The following is a 17,532-nucleotide window of genomic DNA, read 5'->3' on the forward strand; positions in this document are numbered from 1 at the left end:
TGACCCGGGTGATGTCACCAGTAGCCGTATTTCTCGCCTATCATCCAGTTTCCGACAGGGGGAAAATCGGAATGTACCTAGAGAATCTACAATAGAAAAAAACCATTCATATTAATGGTATGATAAACCAGTTCAAAAACTGACAATTTTACCGATTTCGCAGACAAAATATATTGTATTGTCAACAATAGAAATTGAAGTCTTTCCACTCAAACGCCTGTTCTGCATTATTCCTGAAAGACCACTTGCAGAATGAGAAAAAAAATCTGCCTCGACACAATGACAGCATCTGTCCTGAGCGGATGATCTGGATCTAGAGCGGATCTGGATCTTCCGTGTGATGAGAAAGTGATAACGGCTCTGCAACTACTTACTTTACATTTTCTTATTCAATTCAAGTTTGTTCTGTATTCCATCACTGATGATCCTCTTTCATTCACATGACAACATCCCTGTTCCATTATCGCCTCCAGTTGTTCCTTACCCTTTGTACCAGCAGCGTCCAAGGAGAATGGCATAAAAAGATAGAAACGCGAGAATTATATAATTTTCCCACGACAAATTCCTTTTCTTCTGTTGCTATTAGGAATCGAGGATGAATTATAATTTGTTTTGCCTTGTTACCCCATGTTTTCGCGGTTCCTTGTCAGTGTACAGTTTATCCAGATTTTCCCCGTTCCTCGCCTGCGGTTGTTTCGTGTTCCCATCTCAATCTCGCACCAGAGACTGAGGCTGCAGGAAAGGGAGGGACCAGACGGAATATGATTGACAGTGGCTACACTCGGTTTCGGTTCAATTAAAGAGACAGGGCATGGATGTATTCAACTGTATACCACAGAACAATTATTATTCAATTTTCAGATAATAATACATTATTCCGGAGGTGGATAATTTATAGATTTTTCAGTCAATCCTACAAGCATAATATATAGTCGAGACTTCATGGATGTAGTCTATATTCTATATCTGTATTGCAGCTAGGATGGTAGAATAAGAGGTTAAAATCTATTATTGTGTTCTCTCTTCATATGGACTAAGAAATTCCAATTATAACAGGCTACAGTGATTGAAATCAACCTGCCGTGCAGGTGTGATACTTGTGGGAGCGTCGGAATTCCTGATATGACACCAGACTGCCACCCTGTGGCTGTTCACCTAAAGTGGACACAGTAGTAGGCTAATGATTATACTCCCTTCAAATCCACAACATACGCTGAACAAAAATATAAAGGCATCATGTAAAGGGTTGGTCCCATGTTTCATGAGCTGAAATAAAACATCCAAGACATTTTCCATACGTACAAAAAGCTTATTTCTCTCAAATGTTGGGCACAAATTTGTTTATATCCCTGTTAGTGAGCATTTCTCCTTTACCAAGATAATCCATCCACCTGATAGGTCTGGCATATCTAGAAGCTGATTAAACAGCATGATCATTACCAGTGGCGACCCGTCATTCAGGGCAGGTGGGGCCCCACCTGTTTTGTATGTTATTTTGGCATTAAAATGTGTCACATATCAGTTTGCAAACAATGTACAAAAAATAAAAATAATTATAATATTGAGTTAATAAAGCCTCATACAAACGTGGTTACTTTTTTGCTTTCTTGAGTGAGGCAGCTCCAAAACGCAGGTGTTTCAGCCTAGCTCAGTGCTTTCTGTGGTGGAGGGTCAGCCAGCGGAAATACAGAGCGTAGGGGTTGGTAATCTTCTCTAGTTGCGCCGTGATTGGCTCAATGTTCGGTCACTAATGTGGACACTACATCACCGCAAAATCTACAGGGAGAGCTAGAAAGTTCAAGCCCCTTGGGTGCTGCCATAGATTTACATTAGAAGTGCCCATCCAAGAAGGCTCAAGGTCATTGGCCACAGATAAAATTATGTCAAATCACGTTATATCTACCATAGCTTTGATTGGACTGATCATGTCAACATCATACTTTCAAAATCTTAGCTAGCAAGCAGTCATCATCATGAATTAAGTCAACAATCTACTGGCAAATCCTTTTCAATCCTTATCATATGAAGAGAAATTATAGATAAAACGTATCGGTGCTCATCGGCCATTGGACATAAACATTACACAACAAGTTGGAAATGGCAAATTCAACAATAAGTGGTTTGGAAGGAATCAGTGGGTAACTGCAAGCGTAGCAAAGCAATCGCTAGCCTGCTATTCGGTGGAGAGGGTGTGTGGTCCAAGTCTGGGTTTAAGGGTCTCTTTTCAGAGCTTAAGAGGATAAACATTCACACACAACACCATGGGTCAGAAAAGGTTGAATACATTGGCCATGCTGTCAATCCAGCATGACTTCTGCTGCGTTAAAAACAACTGGAAACTCAGAACTGGGAAATCTCAGACTTCAGTGAGTTCAAGACAACTGGGAACTCGAAAAAAAAACTAGCTCCGACTGGGAAAATACGTTTCGGACTCGGAATTCCAAGTCGTGAACTCTGGCCTTTTTCTAGAGCTCTGACCTGAAGATCACTGATGTCATGATTTGACCTTGTTTTTTTTCCAGAGTTCCCAGTTGTCTTGAAAGCACCATAAATCCAGAGAATGCCAGACTTTGATGACAAAGTTTCATGACAAAATTTGCCCACAAGAAGTGCCGTGCCACCTTCCTGTTCAAGTGAGCACAGCACAACGGTAAGTCCAAAAATGTCTTGTATGCTGCTGCATAAATGATGTAATATGCCAGGGAGAAAAGTATATTGTAGCTAAGAAAGTAATACTAAGTGTATATTGTATAATAAACTGTTAGTAGTCCATGTGCCTAACCCTAATAATTTGGTCCCTTTCCCCCTCATAACTTAGCCTACTGTTCTGACTTGGTGGTGCACATGCAGCCTATAGCCTGTTTTAGAGAAATGTCTTCATCGAATACTGTAAGAGCTTTCATTGTCTGCTTATATGCCCCTTTTATTTATCCTACGGTTCTGACTTGGTGTACAGGGAGAGTACTCTAAGAATGGCCCATGTTCTGAATTCTGTTGCTGTACATTTCAAAAGGGCTGAACAAATAGTTATATTGACTATCTCCGTTTTAGCTCGCTCATTAATGTCAATTGAAATTACGGATTGTCTCTTATCCGCTCATCGTTCCCTTATGCCAGGGGTGTCAAACTCATTTTAGCTCAGGGGCCACATGGAGGAAAATCTATTCCCAAGTGGGCCGGACCGGTAAAATCATGGTATATATAACTTAAAAACAACAACTTCAGATTGTTTTTGTTTTAATACTATCAACATAAAACATAAAGCTGGAGCCTGAGGACAGTGTGTCCAAAATAGTACAAGCACAACATCACTATTAATCATAAAACACCTGAAGTTTATTTGAAAATTCTAAAGAAAAAGAACACACAAACACACAATGCCTCAGTGATTCACATAACTGTTTCACAGATCACAGAACTATATCAGGGTGTCATTTCTCAGGCAGAAATGTAGATACAAATAATGAAATCCTGTTCCCCAAACAAGTGCAAGAACCACAGAGTCAAGAATAGGTTAAATATACAAATAAAATAAAATCAATTAAAAACAATAGCACATCAACATAAAAACATATAAACATAAAGCTGGAGCCTGAGGACAGTGTGTCCAAAAGCACAACATCACTATTAATCATAAAACACCTCAAGTTATTTGAAATTCTGAGGACAAACAACACACAAACACACAATGCCTCAGTGATTCACAGAAGTATATCACAGATCACAGAACTATATCAGGGTGTCTCATGCAGCACTTTAAGTGGGGTTGCATAGTTTATTTGACTCCTGATACCTGGCATCTTTTAGCTTTCACCAGCGCATCAATATCAGGCGTCACATCCTGAGTGGCAGCCAACTTCAGGATGTGATTCAAGTGCTTGTGCGTGAGCCTTGAGCGCAGCTTTGTTTTATTCATGACGTTATCCATCTTTAATGACTTGCAACACAAAGCCTCCTGGTGCAAAATACAGTGAAAAGTCCAAAAATCACGTCCTCCATTTGCAGATTGCACTTTCTCTCTGAACTTTGTCACAACGCCTGCTTTTTTCCCGATAATTGAGGGCGCACCATCTGTAGCCAGGCTGACAGCGCGGGACCAGTCCACTCCGACCCTGTCCAGCGCGCCGACGAGTGCAGTGAAAATATCAGCTGCTGTCGTTGTATCTGTCATCGGCACCAACTCCACGAACTCCTCGGTGACGGTCAATGTGTCATCAACTCCGCGGATGAAAATGGCCAGTTGTGCAACATCTGTAATGTCCGTGCTTTCATCAATTGCAACCGAAAACGCAATAAATGACTTTACTTTTTGCTTCAACTGGCTGTCCAAATCCACTGAAAGATCGGAAATCCTGTCTGCAACTGTGTTTCTTGTCAGGCTGATATTTGCAAAAGCCTGGTGCTTTTCAGGGCACACAATCTCTGCTGCCTTCATCATGCATGTTTTTACAAATTCACCCTCACTAAATGGTTTTGAAGCCACTGCGATTTCATTAGCAATGAGGTAGCTAGCTTTCACTGCAGCGTCACTGATGTCTCGGCTGTGAGTAAACACAGACTGCTGTTTCTTCAGACCCACCAACAGTTCATTCACCTTCTCTCTTCTCCGCTGTCCTTGAAAGTTGTCATATTTGTCGGCATGAAGACTCACATAGTGGCGACGAAGGTTATATTCTTTCAGCACTGCAACATGCTGTGAACACACCAAACATACAGCTTTCCCATTCAATTCCGTGAATAAATAGAAGGATGACAATTTTTCTTGGAACACTCTGCACTTTGCGTCCACTTTTCTCTTTTTTGACAGAGACATATTGGGGCAATGAGGGTGCCAAAGCACATAATGTTAAAAGTAGAAGCCGTAATAAATATCGCGGGCAAAACAAAGTAGCTCATCCGGACTGGCTGCACTTGCTTGACCTATTTGCTCTGCCCCGGTATAAACAGTTTGCTTGCTTAACACAATTGCTATTGCGCCATCCAGTGGACACAATTGGAACAGCAGTTTCTTTTATTGAAAAATTGCTGCTCATTTTTATACTTTACAAAATCATCTCGCGGGCCGGATTAAACCCGTTTGCGGGCCGGACGTTTGACACCCCTGCCTTATGCCAAAGTTTGTACATCTCAATTGTCAGTAGAAACCACTTTTGTTTAAGCAAATCAGCCATATCAGCTATGTTTTTTAAAAAGGCGGTTAATGAGACTGAATGAACTATTTCGCTGCCAGAGAAGGCTCCACTGATAGCCAGGTGTAGCGGTGGTAAGGATTCACTTGGGAAAATAAAAGGCCACTCTAAAGTGTGCAGTTTTGTCACACAACACAATGCCATAGATGTCTCAAGTTGAGGGAGAGCGCAATTGGCATGCTGACTGCAGGAACGTCCACCAGAGCTGTTGCCAGAGAATTGAATATACATTTTTCTACCAACGTCGTTTTACAGAATTTGTCAGTATGTCCAACCGGCCTCACAACCGCAGACCACGTGTATGGTGTTGTGTTGGCGAGCAGATGTCAACGTTGTGAACAGAGTGCCTCATGGTGGCGGTGGGGTTATGGTATGGGCAGGCATAAGCTACAGACAACAAACACAATTGCATTTTATCGATGGCAATTTCAATTCACAGATACCGTCACTTCATGTTTCAGCATGATAATGCACGGCCCCATGTCGCAATGATCTGTACACAATTCCTGGAAGCTGAAAATGTCCCAGTTCTTCCATGGCCTGCATACTAACCAGACATGTCACCCATTGAGCATGTTTGGGATGCTCTGGATCAACTTCTACGACAGTGTGTTCCAGTTCCCGCCAGTATTCAGCAACTTCGCACAACCATTGAAGAGGAGTGGGACAACATTCCACAGGCCACAATCAACAGCCTGATCAACTCTAAGCGAAAGAGATGTGTCGCGCTGCATAAGGAAAATTGTGGTCACACCAGATACTGACTGGTTTTCTGATCCACGCCCCTACCTTTTTTTTTAAGGTATCTGTGACCAAAAGATGCATATCTGTATTCCCTGTTATGTGAAATCCATTGATTAGGGCCTAATGAATTTATTTCAATTTACAGATTTTCCTATATGAACTGTAACGCAGTAAAATCGTAGAAACTGTTGCATGTTGAGTTTATATTTTTGTTCAGTATAGGAGTACAGTAATACAAAAGTAACTTTCTATTCCCATTCGAATTTTGTATTTTTCCATAATAGCTGATATGTGAACAATAATACATACATGCATCCATCAAGACACATAGCCTGATCGCAGCTCTATTTGTGCTATTGCCAATGACATTGCTTATTGTCAAGCCAATGAGTGAAAGGGAGTTATAGCACAGACTGACACTCAGGCTACAACACAAGGATAGACCCCAATAAATGGTTTCAATGGTTTATTAAACAGAAACCACAATCTGTGATGCATGTTACAATCATTGGGCGCAGATAATGATCAGTCATATTTACAGATATTCATGTTTTAACATGGTGAGTTAAAATAGCTCTTAGCAGATAGATATGCATCACAGTTTAACTGCAGCTTCAATAACTTACATGACATTGCAAAGATAAAAGAACAATTTTATTAAACATTTATAGAACACAGCTATATTGCAAGTCACTGATAAATCAAAGTCACTGTCAGTCTTCTGTTTGTCACGAGTCACGACTAAGTCAGTAGTTGAGTGGTTATATTGTTACAGTTCACTCAGCAGACCTCAGTGTCTCCTGGCCTAGTATTGTGCAAATTCCCAAACAATGTCCTTCGAAAACATTTTTGATCAGTGATAAACACTTAAATAGTATTTGTGATACTGTAGTATAGGTCTCTAAAATAATCTAATGTAATGTCAAGCAGAATTGCACAATATTCTTTTACTATAGAAATATAGATAAATTGCATGGCTACTTACAGCTGGAGGGCATGCACTACTGTGTATTGTACATGGATATAAAACTATTATAGTTAACTTGGTATGAAATCTTGAAGGTTGGAAGAAGGTTCTTCATGCAGGGAGGAATGTCAGGGACACGGAAAGCTTCCCTGTATAGAAGAATCCAAATGGCATCATCTCTCCCCAGTCAAACCATAATATAAGAAGTTAACCCTCAAACTATTCTAACCCTCAACCACCAATCCCACACACATTCCCATACCATGTCATTCCACTTACTATTTGGTCATGTTTTTCATAATTGTGAATATACTGTAAATGCATTGTACCCATGTCTGCACAGGTTACTTATACAGTAGGGGTCATGATATCTGAGGTGCGATGCTACCCAGGAAACATGCTGGACAGGACAGTTAGTCTCTGCAAATTTACTATCAGACTAGATGGAATGGCAGGTTTTAATCCTCACCTGTAGAGAAAGAAAATATGATAAGTACAAAATATCAGCAGAGAAAAATAATTTAAGTGGATTTCCAGCAGACAACACTAGTTGACACCCTCACTGATATATGTGATTGTGTGGGAGCATAAGCTTAAAAGGTGCCAGTGTACGTGTGTAAGAAAACAATAGATGTTCTCGGGTAAAGTCCATTAGAAGAATGGTGACATAGAAAACAGGTGTATGATTCAATATCAACCACAACACAACCAACTGACTCAGACTTCTATGTACAACATCAGTAGCCAATCAGTCCTGTTTTTAGTGTGCATTGAATTACAAAAAAATAAAAACTTTTAGCCTCAGACAGTCAAAAGCCCATCCTGAATCTATAGCCAGTCAGAGACAAGTTCATTCAATCTGATGAGTGGCAGCCCTGGCCGTCATCAAGTTGCAGTGACAGCAGAGCTGCCTGAGCAGCAGATGGACAACTCTCAAAATGACAAGAACGGCAGAAATTGATCTGATGGGCTCAGCTGGTCAAAGTCAATCATTTAATGCAAAATATATGCTGATTCCTGCAGTTAATCAAAGTTTTATAGCTAAGAATATTTCTCTGTTATCAATTGTTGGTATAAGCGATTGGTGTGTTAAGGAATGTGGAGGAGGAAGGGAATACTCACTAGTGAAAGGGAAGCCAGTGGCTGGCATTGAAGGAGAAAGCAGTTGTTAAAGAACACATACACAGTGCAATCAAACCAAGGCGAAAAGACATGCTTCACACAGAGGGAAGTTTCCACGTTGGATTGTTGAAAATCAGACCCATTTATTAGGCTGATACTAGTGTGATTGTATGGACTCCTTAGGACTCCTATTCTAAAGGTATACTGCACATTTCACAGACATGTAAGGCCCCCAAAGGGAACAAAAATACTCTAGATCAGAGTTCTGTATAAACATGCCCTGCCAACCATGTCGCGCCAAATAAGCATGAAGCATTCAAAGACTTCTTACATTATCTATATTCAAGTATGTGCCCATACAAAAACCACACTGTGTAGAAATGATCTAGACACCATTAGCTCAGTCCTGGTAAAGAAAGACAAAAACGCATTGATTCAAAGGGTTCATGAATGTATTTTTGTAAGTAGAAAAAAACAAAACATTGATTCTTATTTGTGTTGGAAGCTCATGGTTTGAGTAGTCAATTGGAAAACCTGTATTTTTTAAGTAAAAATGTTTTGTAGCCTTTGCTCTCCTTTGAATCAACCCATGTCCCACAGAGATGGCAACATTTACATCCTTTAAAACAAGTTACTGAGGGAAGGCCAATCTGTTTTTGTCAAGTTAGTTTTCTGCACAAGGAAATAGGGACGCACCTCAGGTGTCATAACTATATTGACTAAATGTTGAATAAAGACTAAAGCCATGTATGTAAAAGCATCTAGAAATGAGCTAAATTGATCGTATTGAGGTAGCTGTGCTCTGCCTAGTGCAGAAAAACTGGCTTTTCAAAATCAGTAAAAAATAATTATAATCATCCATGGTCATTTTTCCATTGATGTGGGGGAGACGCGACTAAATGCTAAATGAAAAAACGCATACAGTTCATGCTAGGTCAAAGGACATGCAGCTTTCATTTTTCTGGATACTTTTGTTTTGTTTTCAGCAATGCATACATAATCACTCCACAAACTCTTGTCATACCCATCTCCTGCCACCTGGTGCTTGTCCATCGGCTCTGAAAGAGTTCTAAGTTCACACTGAAGACAATAGTAAAACATTAGTAGGTAACCCTACCCGTTCTCACTTAGCCACTCCCCCTGCAATCCATTCCAACAATTTACACAAAGTGATGAACAAAAACAGTTTCATACAATAGTGTTAAATCTCTGTACAGGTCAATGGACTGCTTTAAAATATCTAATTTGTATACGCCTATGAAAAGGGAAGCGGAAAACAGGAATCTATTATTTGTACTGTAATGAAATGAGACAAAATGACAATCCCAAATCATTTAAAAAAATACAAATTTAAAAGGCAATATGAACAATAACAAAAACTGACAAGAATATTTTTCGTTCGAACCAGCAAAAAGTCCAGTTATGGGAGTGATGGTCAACTGACACTCGCACAAAATTTAAACAGGACTTTGATTGTTACATTTTTATATTATTTGTTTGTGTCCTCGTGCATGCTCGGCAGGCACACAGGCACACACTAAGTCTACATAAACACTCACTCTAGCTACGCACACACAGGCGGAAGAGGGAGGGGGTTGTGCTCAAGTCAGTCAGGACCAGAACATGTCTGCCATGTTAGTGTCGGTGCTGTAAATCCACAGCACCAGGGGGAGGGTGAGGGCCACAAAGGGCCAGGAGATGCCCTCCATGCATGCAAACAGAGAGCAGCCTTTGCTGCTGGGCTTCTCCAGCTCTTTACCAGGGTAGTTCTCCATGTAGTTCCTGGCTGCTAACTTTAGGACCTCATCCAGCAGTAGGACGGGCAGGGAGAGCTTTAGCACCATCAGCCACTGGGTCAGGTTCAGAGGGGTGATCTGGAAGATTATCTGTGGAGGAAAGGATAACATGAGCGAGCAGGATAACCTCTGCTGCTTTCTCCATTTCTCCACCCATCCCACCTCTTACACTAGCATTATAATATATTGTTCTAGAAAGCATTTCTGGTAGCCTCAGGCCCATTATTAGTGCAGGTAGTCTCACCGGCAGGGGCTCCACATAGAGGATGAGAAAATGCAGGGACATAGAGAGGCAGATGGCTCCCAGCAGCCACATGTTCTCCCAGGGGGGCATACGCAGCAGGGACTGGTTCTCTGACACACTGAGGGAGAGAGAGAACTGGGTTAAATCACTGACTGAACACCCATTTGGGAGCCACTTGCCCACCATTTCACCAAGTATACCAGATTAATCTCACAACATTATGACACTAGTGACAAGCCTAAAGCAACAGTGAAATAAGAGAGGGAATGCGAAAGATGTAGTGGCATAGTCTGACCTGTTGAGGGCGTTGCACATCTCGATGGTGACGAGCACAGACAGGGCCATGGTCATGGGGTAGGGGGACTCAAACAGCCCACACTCCAAACCCTCAAACTCAGGGTTCTCAGGACCACACTGCAGGAAATGGCTCTGTGGGCAGAGGAGAAAAGCAGCTAAGTAAGAGTAACTGTGTGTGTGTGTGTGTGTGTGTGTGTGTGTGTGTGTGTGTGTTGTATTGGCATCTTACCAGTTGGTAAAAGGTGATCCTGGGTCCGTCCGCAGCAGCAACAAACCACCAGGCAGCAGCCCCAACTGTAGCCGCACCCACATAGCCTGAAGAGGTAGAGCACATGAGTCACATGGCTATCTGGATACACACAACAGCCTAAACACTTCTAACTAAATAAAAACAATGAAGCTATATTTCTGTGTTGTTCTATAGAGGCCCACTCACATCCAATGGCGAGGTATCTAAAGAAGAGCCATCCAGAGATGAGGGGCTCGCGGGCATTGCGGGGGACCTTGCTCATGATGTCCAGGTCGGGGGGGTTGAAGCCCAGGGCGGTGGCAGGGAGGCCGTCCGTCACCAGGTTGACCCACAGCAGCTGGACAGGAATCAGAGCCTCGGGGAAGCCTAGAGCAGCGGTCAGGAAGATGCTGTAGGAATGATGGAAAAACATTTACATGGAGGCTTGTTAACATGGCACTGAGGACCGTTTATTGATTTTCTCGCTGAAGAGAGGAGATGTGGGGGTACGTCCCAAATTACACCTTATTCCCTATATAGTGCACTACTATTGACCACCGCCCTATTGGGTGAAAAGTAGTGCCCTGGTCAAAAGTAGTGCACTTTAAATGGAAATCGGGTGACATTTGGGACAAAGTCAGGATCCTTACCAGACGACCTCTCCCACGTTGGAGGAGATGAGATAACGGATGAACTGCTTCATGTTGTTGTAGATGGCCCTGCCCTCCTCCACAGCCGCCACGATGGTAGAGAAGTTGTCATCGGCCAGAACCATCTCAGAGGCTGACTTAGCTACAGCCGTGCCTGAACCCATAGCGATGCCGATCTCTGCCTTCTTCAGAGCAGGGGCATCGTTCACTCCATCACCAGTCTGGCCATGGGGAAAGGACAGGCTATGGTTAACCATCTAAACAACTATTCTACAGGATAGGTTTAGACTAATCACATACTGTATTGATTCGAGGTAACATTACATGCTGAGGGCTTATGTATCATGAAAGCCGAACCACAAAGTGTCGAGTTTCAGTTAAATGCTGCACAAACTGATGAGGAAGGTCTCAGGTGGACCATGTCTCACCATGGCTGTGATCTCGTCCATGGACTGCAGGAACTCCACGATCTTGGACTTGTGGGATGGCTCCACGCGGGCGAAGCAGCGGGCGTTGACCACGGCGTCTCGCTGGGCGGCCGGCGACAGGTCGTCAAACTCGCGGCCAGTGAAGGCCATGGATGAGACGTCGTCGTTGTCGCTGAAGATGCCGATGCGGCGGCAGATGGCCACGGCCGTGCCTTTGTTGTCACCGGTGATCATGATGACACGGATGCCGGCCAGGCGGCACAGCTTGATGGAGGCAGCCACCTCAGCCCTGGGGGGGTCCAGCATGCCCACGCAGCCCACAAACGTCAGGTCCGTCTGGGGAGAGACACAGGGGGACAGTCAGACTAGACTAGAGTCCTGGCTTTGGCTCACTCGCAACACCTCATCCAATTATCAAAAGTATTACTTTTTTAAATATACACTTATGACTACTTTGCAGCCTCAAGTTTTACATTTTATTTGTTGTACTGTATGTACGGGATACACATGGTATACATCGCCCAATGAAATGCTTCCTTGCAGGTTCCTTCGACAATACAACAATAACAAATCGTTTTTAAAAATAAGATCGCGAACATAAAGTAAATGGCAGTAGAATAGAATAAACATTTTAGCACAAGTATAATACAGGAAGGCACAATTTATAGTCCAATATTTATACGTGTATTGGGGGAAGGGGGGGATTGGCGGCAAGTGTATAAATTGAGCAGTATAATAAGAGTCTGGTAGCAGCAGTTGTGATGTGGACTAAGGTGCGGAGAATCACGTTTCTCCTATACAGTAGGTCTTAAATCACTTCTCTGAATAAATGCTCTGCTATTCCTGTCACTCTCCCTCCATTCTCTCACCTCGTATTCGATGAAGCGGTTTGAGTCTTCCAGCACCATGTCCTCTTTGGCAACGGGGTTGTCCTTTGTGGCCAAAGCCAGGCAGCGCAGGGTGTCGCGCCCCGTACCGTACTCCCTGATCACTGACAATACCTTGTCCTTGATGCCCGGGGTCAGGGACACCTTTTTCCCACCCACACGGATGTGAGTGCACCTGTCAATCACTCCCTCTGGGGCTCCCTGGAGAGAGAGACAGAAAGTCAAACCAGGGGAAATAAAGCATCAGCCTCTGTTCATTTACTACATACTGTACATTCAACTACAATTATAAACCGGGTAGTTTGAGCCCTGAATGCTGACTGGCTGAAAGCAGTGGTATATCAGACCGCATACCACGGGTATGACAAAACATTTATTTTTACTGCTCTAATTAAGTTTGTTTGTGGTGTATTGCCAATATATCACGCTAAGGGCTGTATCCAGGCGTTGCGTCGTCCCTAAGAACAGCCCTTACCTGGGATATATTGGCCACACCCCCCTCAGGCCTTATTGCTTAATTATAAACCATGTAGCTTCGGTCCGGGATGCTGATGGCTGAAACAGCATTTCAGCCGTGTGTATATCAGACAATATACCACAGGTATGATGCAAAAATACTTGTTTACTGTTCCATTTATGTTGGTAACCAGTCAATAATTGCAATAAGGAACCTCAGGGGTTTGTGTTATATGGCCAACATACCACGGCTAAGGGCTGTATCCAGGCACTCTGCTTCACGTCATGCTTAAGAACAGCCCTTAGCCTGGTATAGGGAGGAGGTCAGAGACCTGGCCGTGTGGTGCCAGGATAACAACCTCTCCCTCAACGTGATCAAGACAAAGGAGATGATTGTGGACTACAGGAAAAGGAGGACCGAGCACGCCCCCATTCTCATCGACGGGGCTGTAATGGGGCAGGTTGAGAGCTTCATGTTCCTTGGTGTCCACATCACCAACAAACTATCATGGTCCAAACACACCAAGACAGTCGTGAAGAGTGCATGACAAAGCCTATTCCCCCTCAGGAGACTGAAAAGATTTGGCATCGGTCCTCAGATCCTCAAAAAGTTATACAGCTGCACCATCGAGAGCATCCTGACTGGTTGCATCACCGCCTGGTATGGCAACTGCTCGGCCTCTGACCGCAAGGCACTACAGAGGGTAGTGCGTATGGCCCAGTACATCACTGGGGCCAAGCTTCCTGCCATCCAGGACCTCTATACCAGGCAGTGTCAGAGGAAGGCCCTAGAAATTGTCAAAGACTCTAGCCACCGTAGTCATAGACTGTTCTCTCTGCTACCGCACAGCAAGCGGTACCGGAGCACCAAGTCTAGGTTCAAAAGGCTTCTTAACAGTTTCTACCCCCATGGCATAAGACTCCTGAACAGCTAATCAAATGGCTACCCGGACTATTTGCATTGTCTCCCCCCCCCCCCCTTTTACGTTGCTGCTACTCTGTTTATTATCTATGCATAGTCACTTTAACTCTACCTACATGTACATATTACCTCGACTAACCTGTGCCCCCGCACATTGACTCTGTACCGGTACCCCCTGCATATAGCCTCCCTACTATTATTTTACTGCTGCTCTTTATTTGTTTTTTCTTTTTCTTTTTCCTTTAACACTTATTTTTCTTAAAACTGCATTGTTTGTTAAGGGCTTGTAAGTAAGCATTTCACTGTAAGGTCTACACCTGTTGTATTCGGCGCATGTGACAAATCAAATTTGATTTGATTTATTGGTCATACACCACAGCCCCTCGGGCCCTATTGCTTAAACAGACACTCAAAGTAATCTGGTACACAAACAGATGTGCCCAAATCCTAACATTTATCATAGTTATTATGAAGTGGCATCTAGAATATAGCCTTGTTGTTATTTTATTGTGTTACTTTTTATTTTATTTTTAACTTAAAATATTTACCAAATAAAGTAAACTCTTTCTTGAACTGCGTTGTTGGTTAAGGGCTTGTAAGTAAGCATTTCACGGTAAGGTCTACACCTGTTTTATTCGGCACATGTGACAAATGAAGTTTGATTTGATCTGCATCCCAAATGGCACCCTATTTCCTATTTAATGCCCTACTGGGCCCTAGTCAAAGGTAGTGCACCATATAGGGAATTTCTCAGGTGTCCATATGGTCTACTATCCGAGCAATACTGTGGGTGGATCCTCATCATTACCTTGACGAACATCTTGCCGATGGAGGAGTGGGCCTTGTTGGGGGTGCAGTACACAGACATGGACTTCCTGTCTCTGGAGAACTCCAGGGTGAACTCCTTCTTCATCAGCTGCTTGATTACCTGTCCCACACAGAGAGGAAACACACCCCAACACATCCTTAACTGGAGGAGTGGAACAGCACAACATGGGGGATGTCTGATGGAGTAGGACCACTCTGTCTGCATCCTTAAAGCCACCCTATTCCCTATAGGGCACTACTTTTGACCACCAGGGCCCATAGGGCTCAGGTCAAAAGTAGTGCACTATAAATGGAATAGGGAGACATTTGGGACGAACACTCAGTTGTTTAATACTTTCACATGAGAATCATGTTGGGATTGAGAGAGTAGCAAACGGTGGCTTACAGCGTTGCAGGCGTTGGCTCTCTCGATCTTGGACAGGCCCTTGACGTTGGTGTCGAACACGTTCATCTTCTCCACCAGACAGGTGAGGGCAGTCTCTGTGGCCTCGCCCACCTTTTCATATACACCTTTGGTCTGAGGAGAAACACACACACACACTTATTAGCAAGATCGTAGCAATGAACAACTAAAACCAGTTTACTTGTATATCCACAACAGAATGGTGAAGACTACTGATATTCAAATCAATAAATCAACCACTGATAAAGGCTTGTGTGACCGGGACTTTTCAACCAGCCGGAACCTAACAGTGAAATGTATAAAGGACACAAACCTCATTGTAATCCAGGGAGGAGTCGTTACACAGGGCACAGATGGAGGCCATCTCCACTAAGCCATCATACTGGGAGGACTTCACTGGTTTACCATCATGGTACCTGGAATAAAAGACAACAGCCATGGAAAAGGGGGAACAGTGAGCTCAGGTAGGATGTGTGGTGTATTGACAATGAGACTACACCACATGTTTCATTGACTGTGTGTGTGTGTACACACACACTAATTACTCACACTTGTCCCTCAGGGGCGTACGTGGAGCCAGTGATAGTGAACTCCTTCAGGGAGCAGCTATTGCCCTCTGCCTGGTCAATAATGAACATCTAGAACACACAGGGAGAGAATGTGTCAGGTTACAAGTCACACAGCAAGTTATTTTATGGACTTACACAACCAGTAGTTCTCTAGATCCCCTGAATCAACCTCACACTGAAGCGTCCACTGATCTACATGCAGTAGCAGCAGCCTACCCAGTAGGGGGCAGCAGACAACTGCAATACAAGTAGAGCACTGATAAATCATAACAGCCTTAGGCAAATTAATGAAATAAATGCTACTGCGCCTGGGAATAAAACACTAAGGATTAAGCACACTTTACATTGGTGGCTGTAGGTCTCTTGGAGAGGTGTTCACTGCAGGGTACACAAGGGTAACCAATTTACTTCCATGCTGGGATGAATGCGTGGATGTCATCCCTATGTAAATGAATGGTAGCCCACACAATGTGATGGAAGAGTAGGAGGACATTAGTTCTCCATAAGGAACAAAACACACAAACCAGCAAGGAGGCGGGACAGGGGAGGGAAAGAGTGAGGAGGAGACGGGAGATATAAAGCAGACAGGGTGAGAGGAGAGAAAGAGCAAAGTGAGATGGAGAGAGAAAGAGTGGGAGCATGTGCGTGAGAGAAAATACAGAGAGAGCGTGAGTAAGAGGGCAAGCCTGCCTCCTCCACAGCTGGCATGCAATGGAGAGACACGCGCACACACACTGAGTGAGACTAATCTCCCAGGCGCCTGCTCTGCAGAGAATCAAGGCAAGATGAGAGATGGAGAGAAATATCCAAATAAAAAGGATGAACCGGTGTTCTCTTTCCCTTCTCTCCTGAGGCAGAGTACAGACTTCAAAGAGCCGTGACGTCAGGGATGCTTTACCAAATTCACTGAATAAATTAAGAAACATTCCTCTACTCCAGCCGGCTAATTTTAGAGCTACCCTTCTCACACAGCAGCCGAATTGCAGTATCGGTACAGGAAAAGTTTAAAAAGTACATTATGCTAAAAACCTTTGAATACAATTTGACAACGTAAACAAGATGTTGCTTCAAATCTTTCCCCTCCCTCTTTATTCCAAGAACTGCATCATGCTGCCATGTTAGGGGGGAGAAAGACTGATCTAAAACACAATGTCAGTTATGCAACACTACTGCAAGTGACTGACTGCTGTATAAAGATCAGAATACTTCATGTGAGAGAGGGGGAGAGGTCGAGGGATGAAGAATACGAGAAAGAGGGATTTAAACGTGAGAAGAGAGGGCAGGAGTGATGTAGTGGAAGAGAATAGCAGCAGAGGAGACCATTGGGGAAACAGGCTGGGGAACAGAGGGGGAGGGGGGGTGATAATGCATTACGGTCTTTTCACTGCCCTCAGATTGGTGATGAGTCACACAAGGTGGGGGCAGGAAGCTACACAGAATTCGGCAGATGCATTTAATCAATCTAATAGGATAGAATTCAATCAATACAGGAACAGCGTAATTTCATAGCCTCCACTTTCCAATCTAATTTAAACCGTGCTTGCAAATAAATGAATCCTTCATTATACAGTGTTGTCCTTCAACCTCGACAATACCCTGGGGATAAATCCACACTGTCAGCAGATGCTGTCAAGACTGCTTTCTTTCCAGGGATGTTCTGATGCCAAATCAGTTGTAATGTTTCACTGAATGGATTGTTCATGGTTGGCAAGAACATAGCCTTCTCCTTAAGCAAGTAGACCGCTAAATAAACTAGAGAATACTAGTAAAGATGAGTTCAGGGAGCTAATAAAGTGTGGAA

The 17,532-nt window shown here is 43.4% G+C and overlaps 1 protein-coding gene across 1 annotated transcript in view; it reads right to left on the minus strand.

The window, feature by feature from the left end:
• Positions 1-8,128: 8,128 nt before the first annotated feature.
• LOC311100070 (sarcoplasmic/endoplasmic reticulum calcium ATPase 2) overlaps positions 8,129-17,532 on the minus strand; it is a 44,303-nt gene continuing 34,899 nt past the window's right edge. The window contains exons 10-21 of the mRNA XM_084140811.1: positions 15,712-15,800; positions 15,476-15,578; positions 15,145-15,276; positions 14,740-14,859; positions 12,536-12,754; positions 11,667-12,002; positions 11,239-11,459; positions 10,796-10,998; positions 10,589-10,674; positions 10,358-10,491; positions 10,063-10,180; positions 8,129-9,908 (exon numbers count right to left, since the gene is read on the minus strand). Coding sequence (XP_083996937.1) covers positions 9,633-9,908; positions 10,063-10,180; positions 10,358-10,491; positions 10,589-10,674; positions 10,796-10,998; positions 11,239-11,459; positions 11,667-12,002; positions 12,536-12,754; positions 14,740-14,859; positions 15,145-15,276; positions 15,476-15,578; positions 15,712-15,800 — 2,037 coding nt within the window. The 3' untranslated portion in view covers positions 8,129-9,632. The remainder of the gene's footprint in view (positions 9,909-10,062; positions 10,181-10,357; positions 10,492-10,588; positions 10,675-10,795; positions 10,999-11,238; positions 11,460-11,666; positions 12,003-12,535; positions 12,755-14,739; positions 14,860-15,144; positions 15,277-15,475; positions 15,579-15,711; positions 15,801-17,532) is intronic.

The sequence above is a fragment of the Coregonus lavaretus genome (genome assembly GCF_964263955.1).
Source record: "Coregonus lavaretus genome assembly, chromosome: 24".
Classification (NCBI taxonomy): domain Eukaryota; kingdom Metazoa; phylum Chordata; class Actinopteri; order Salmoniformes; family Salmonidae; genus Coregonus; species Coregonus lavaretus.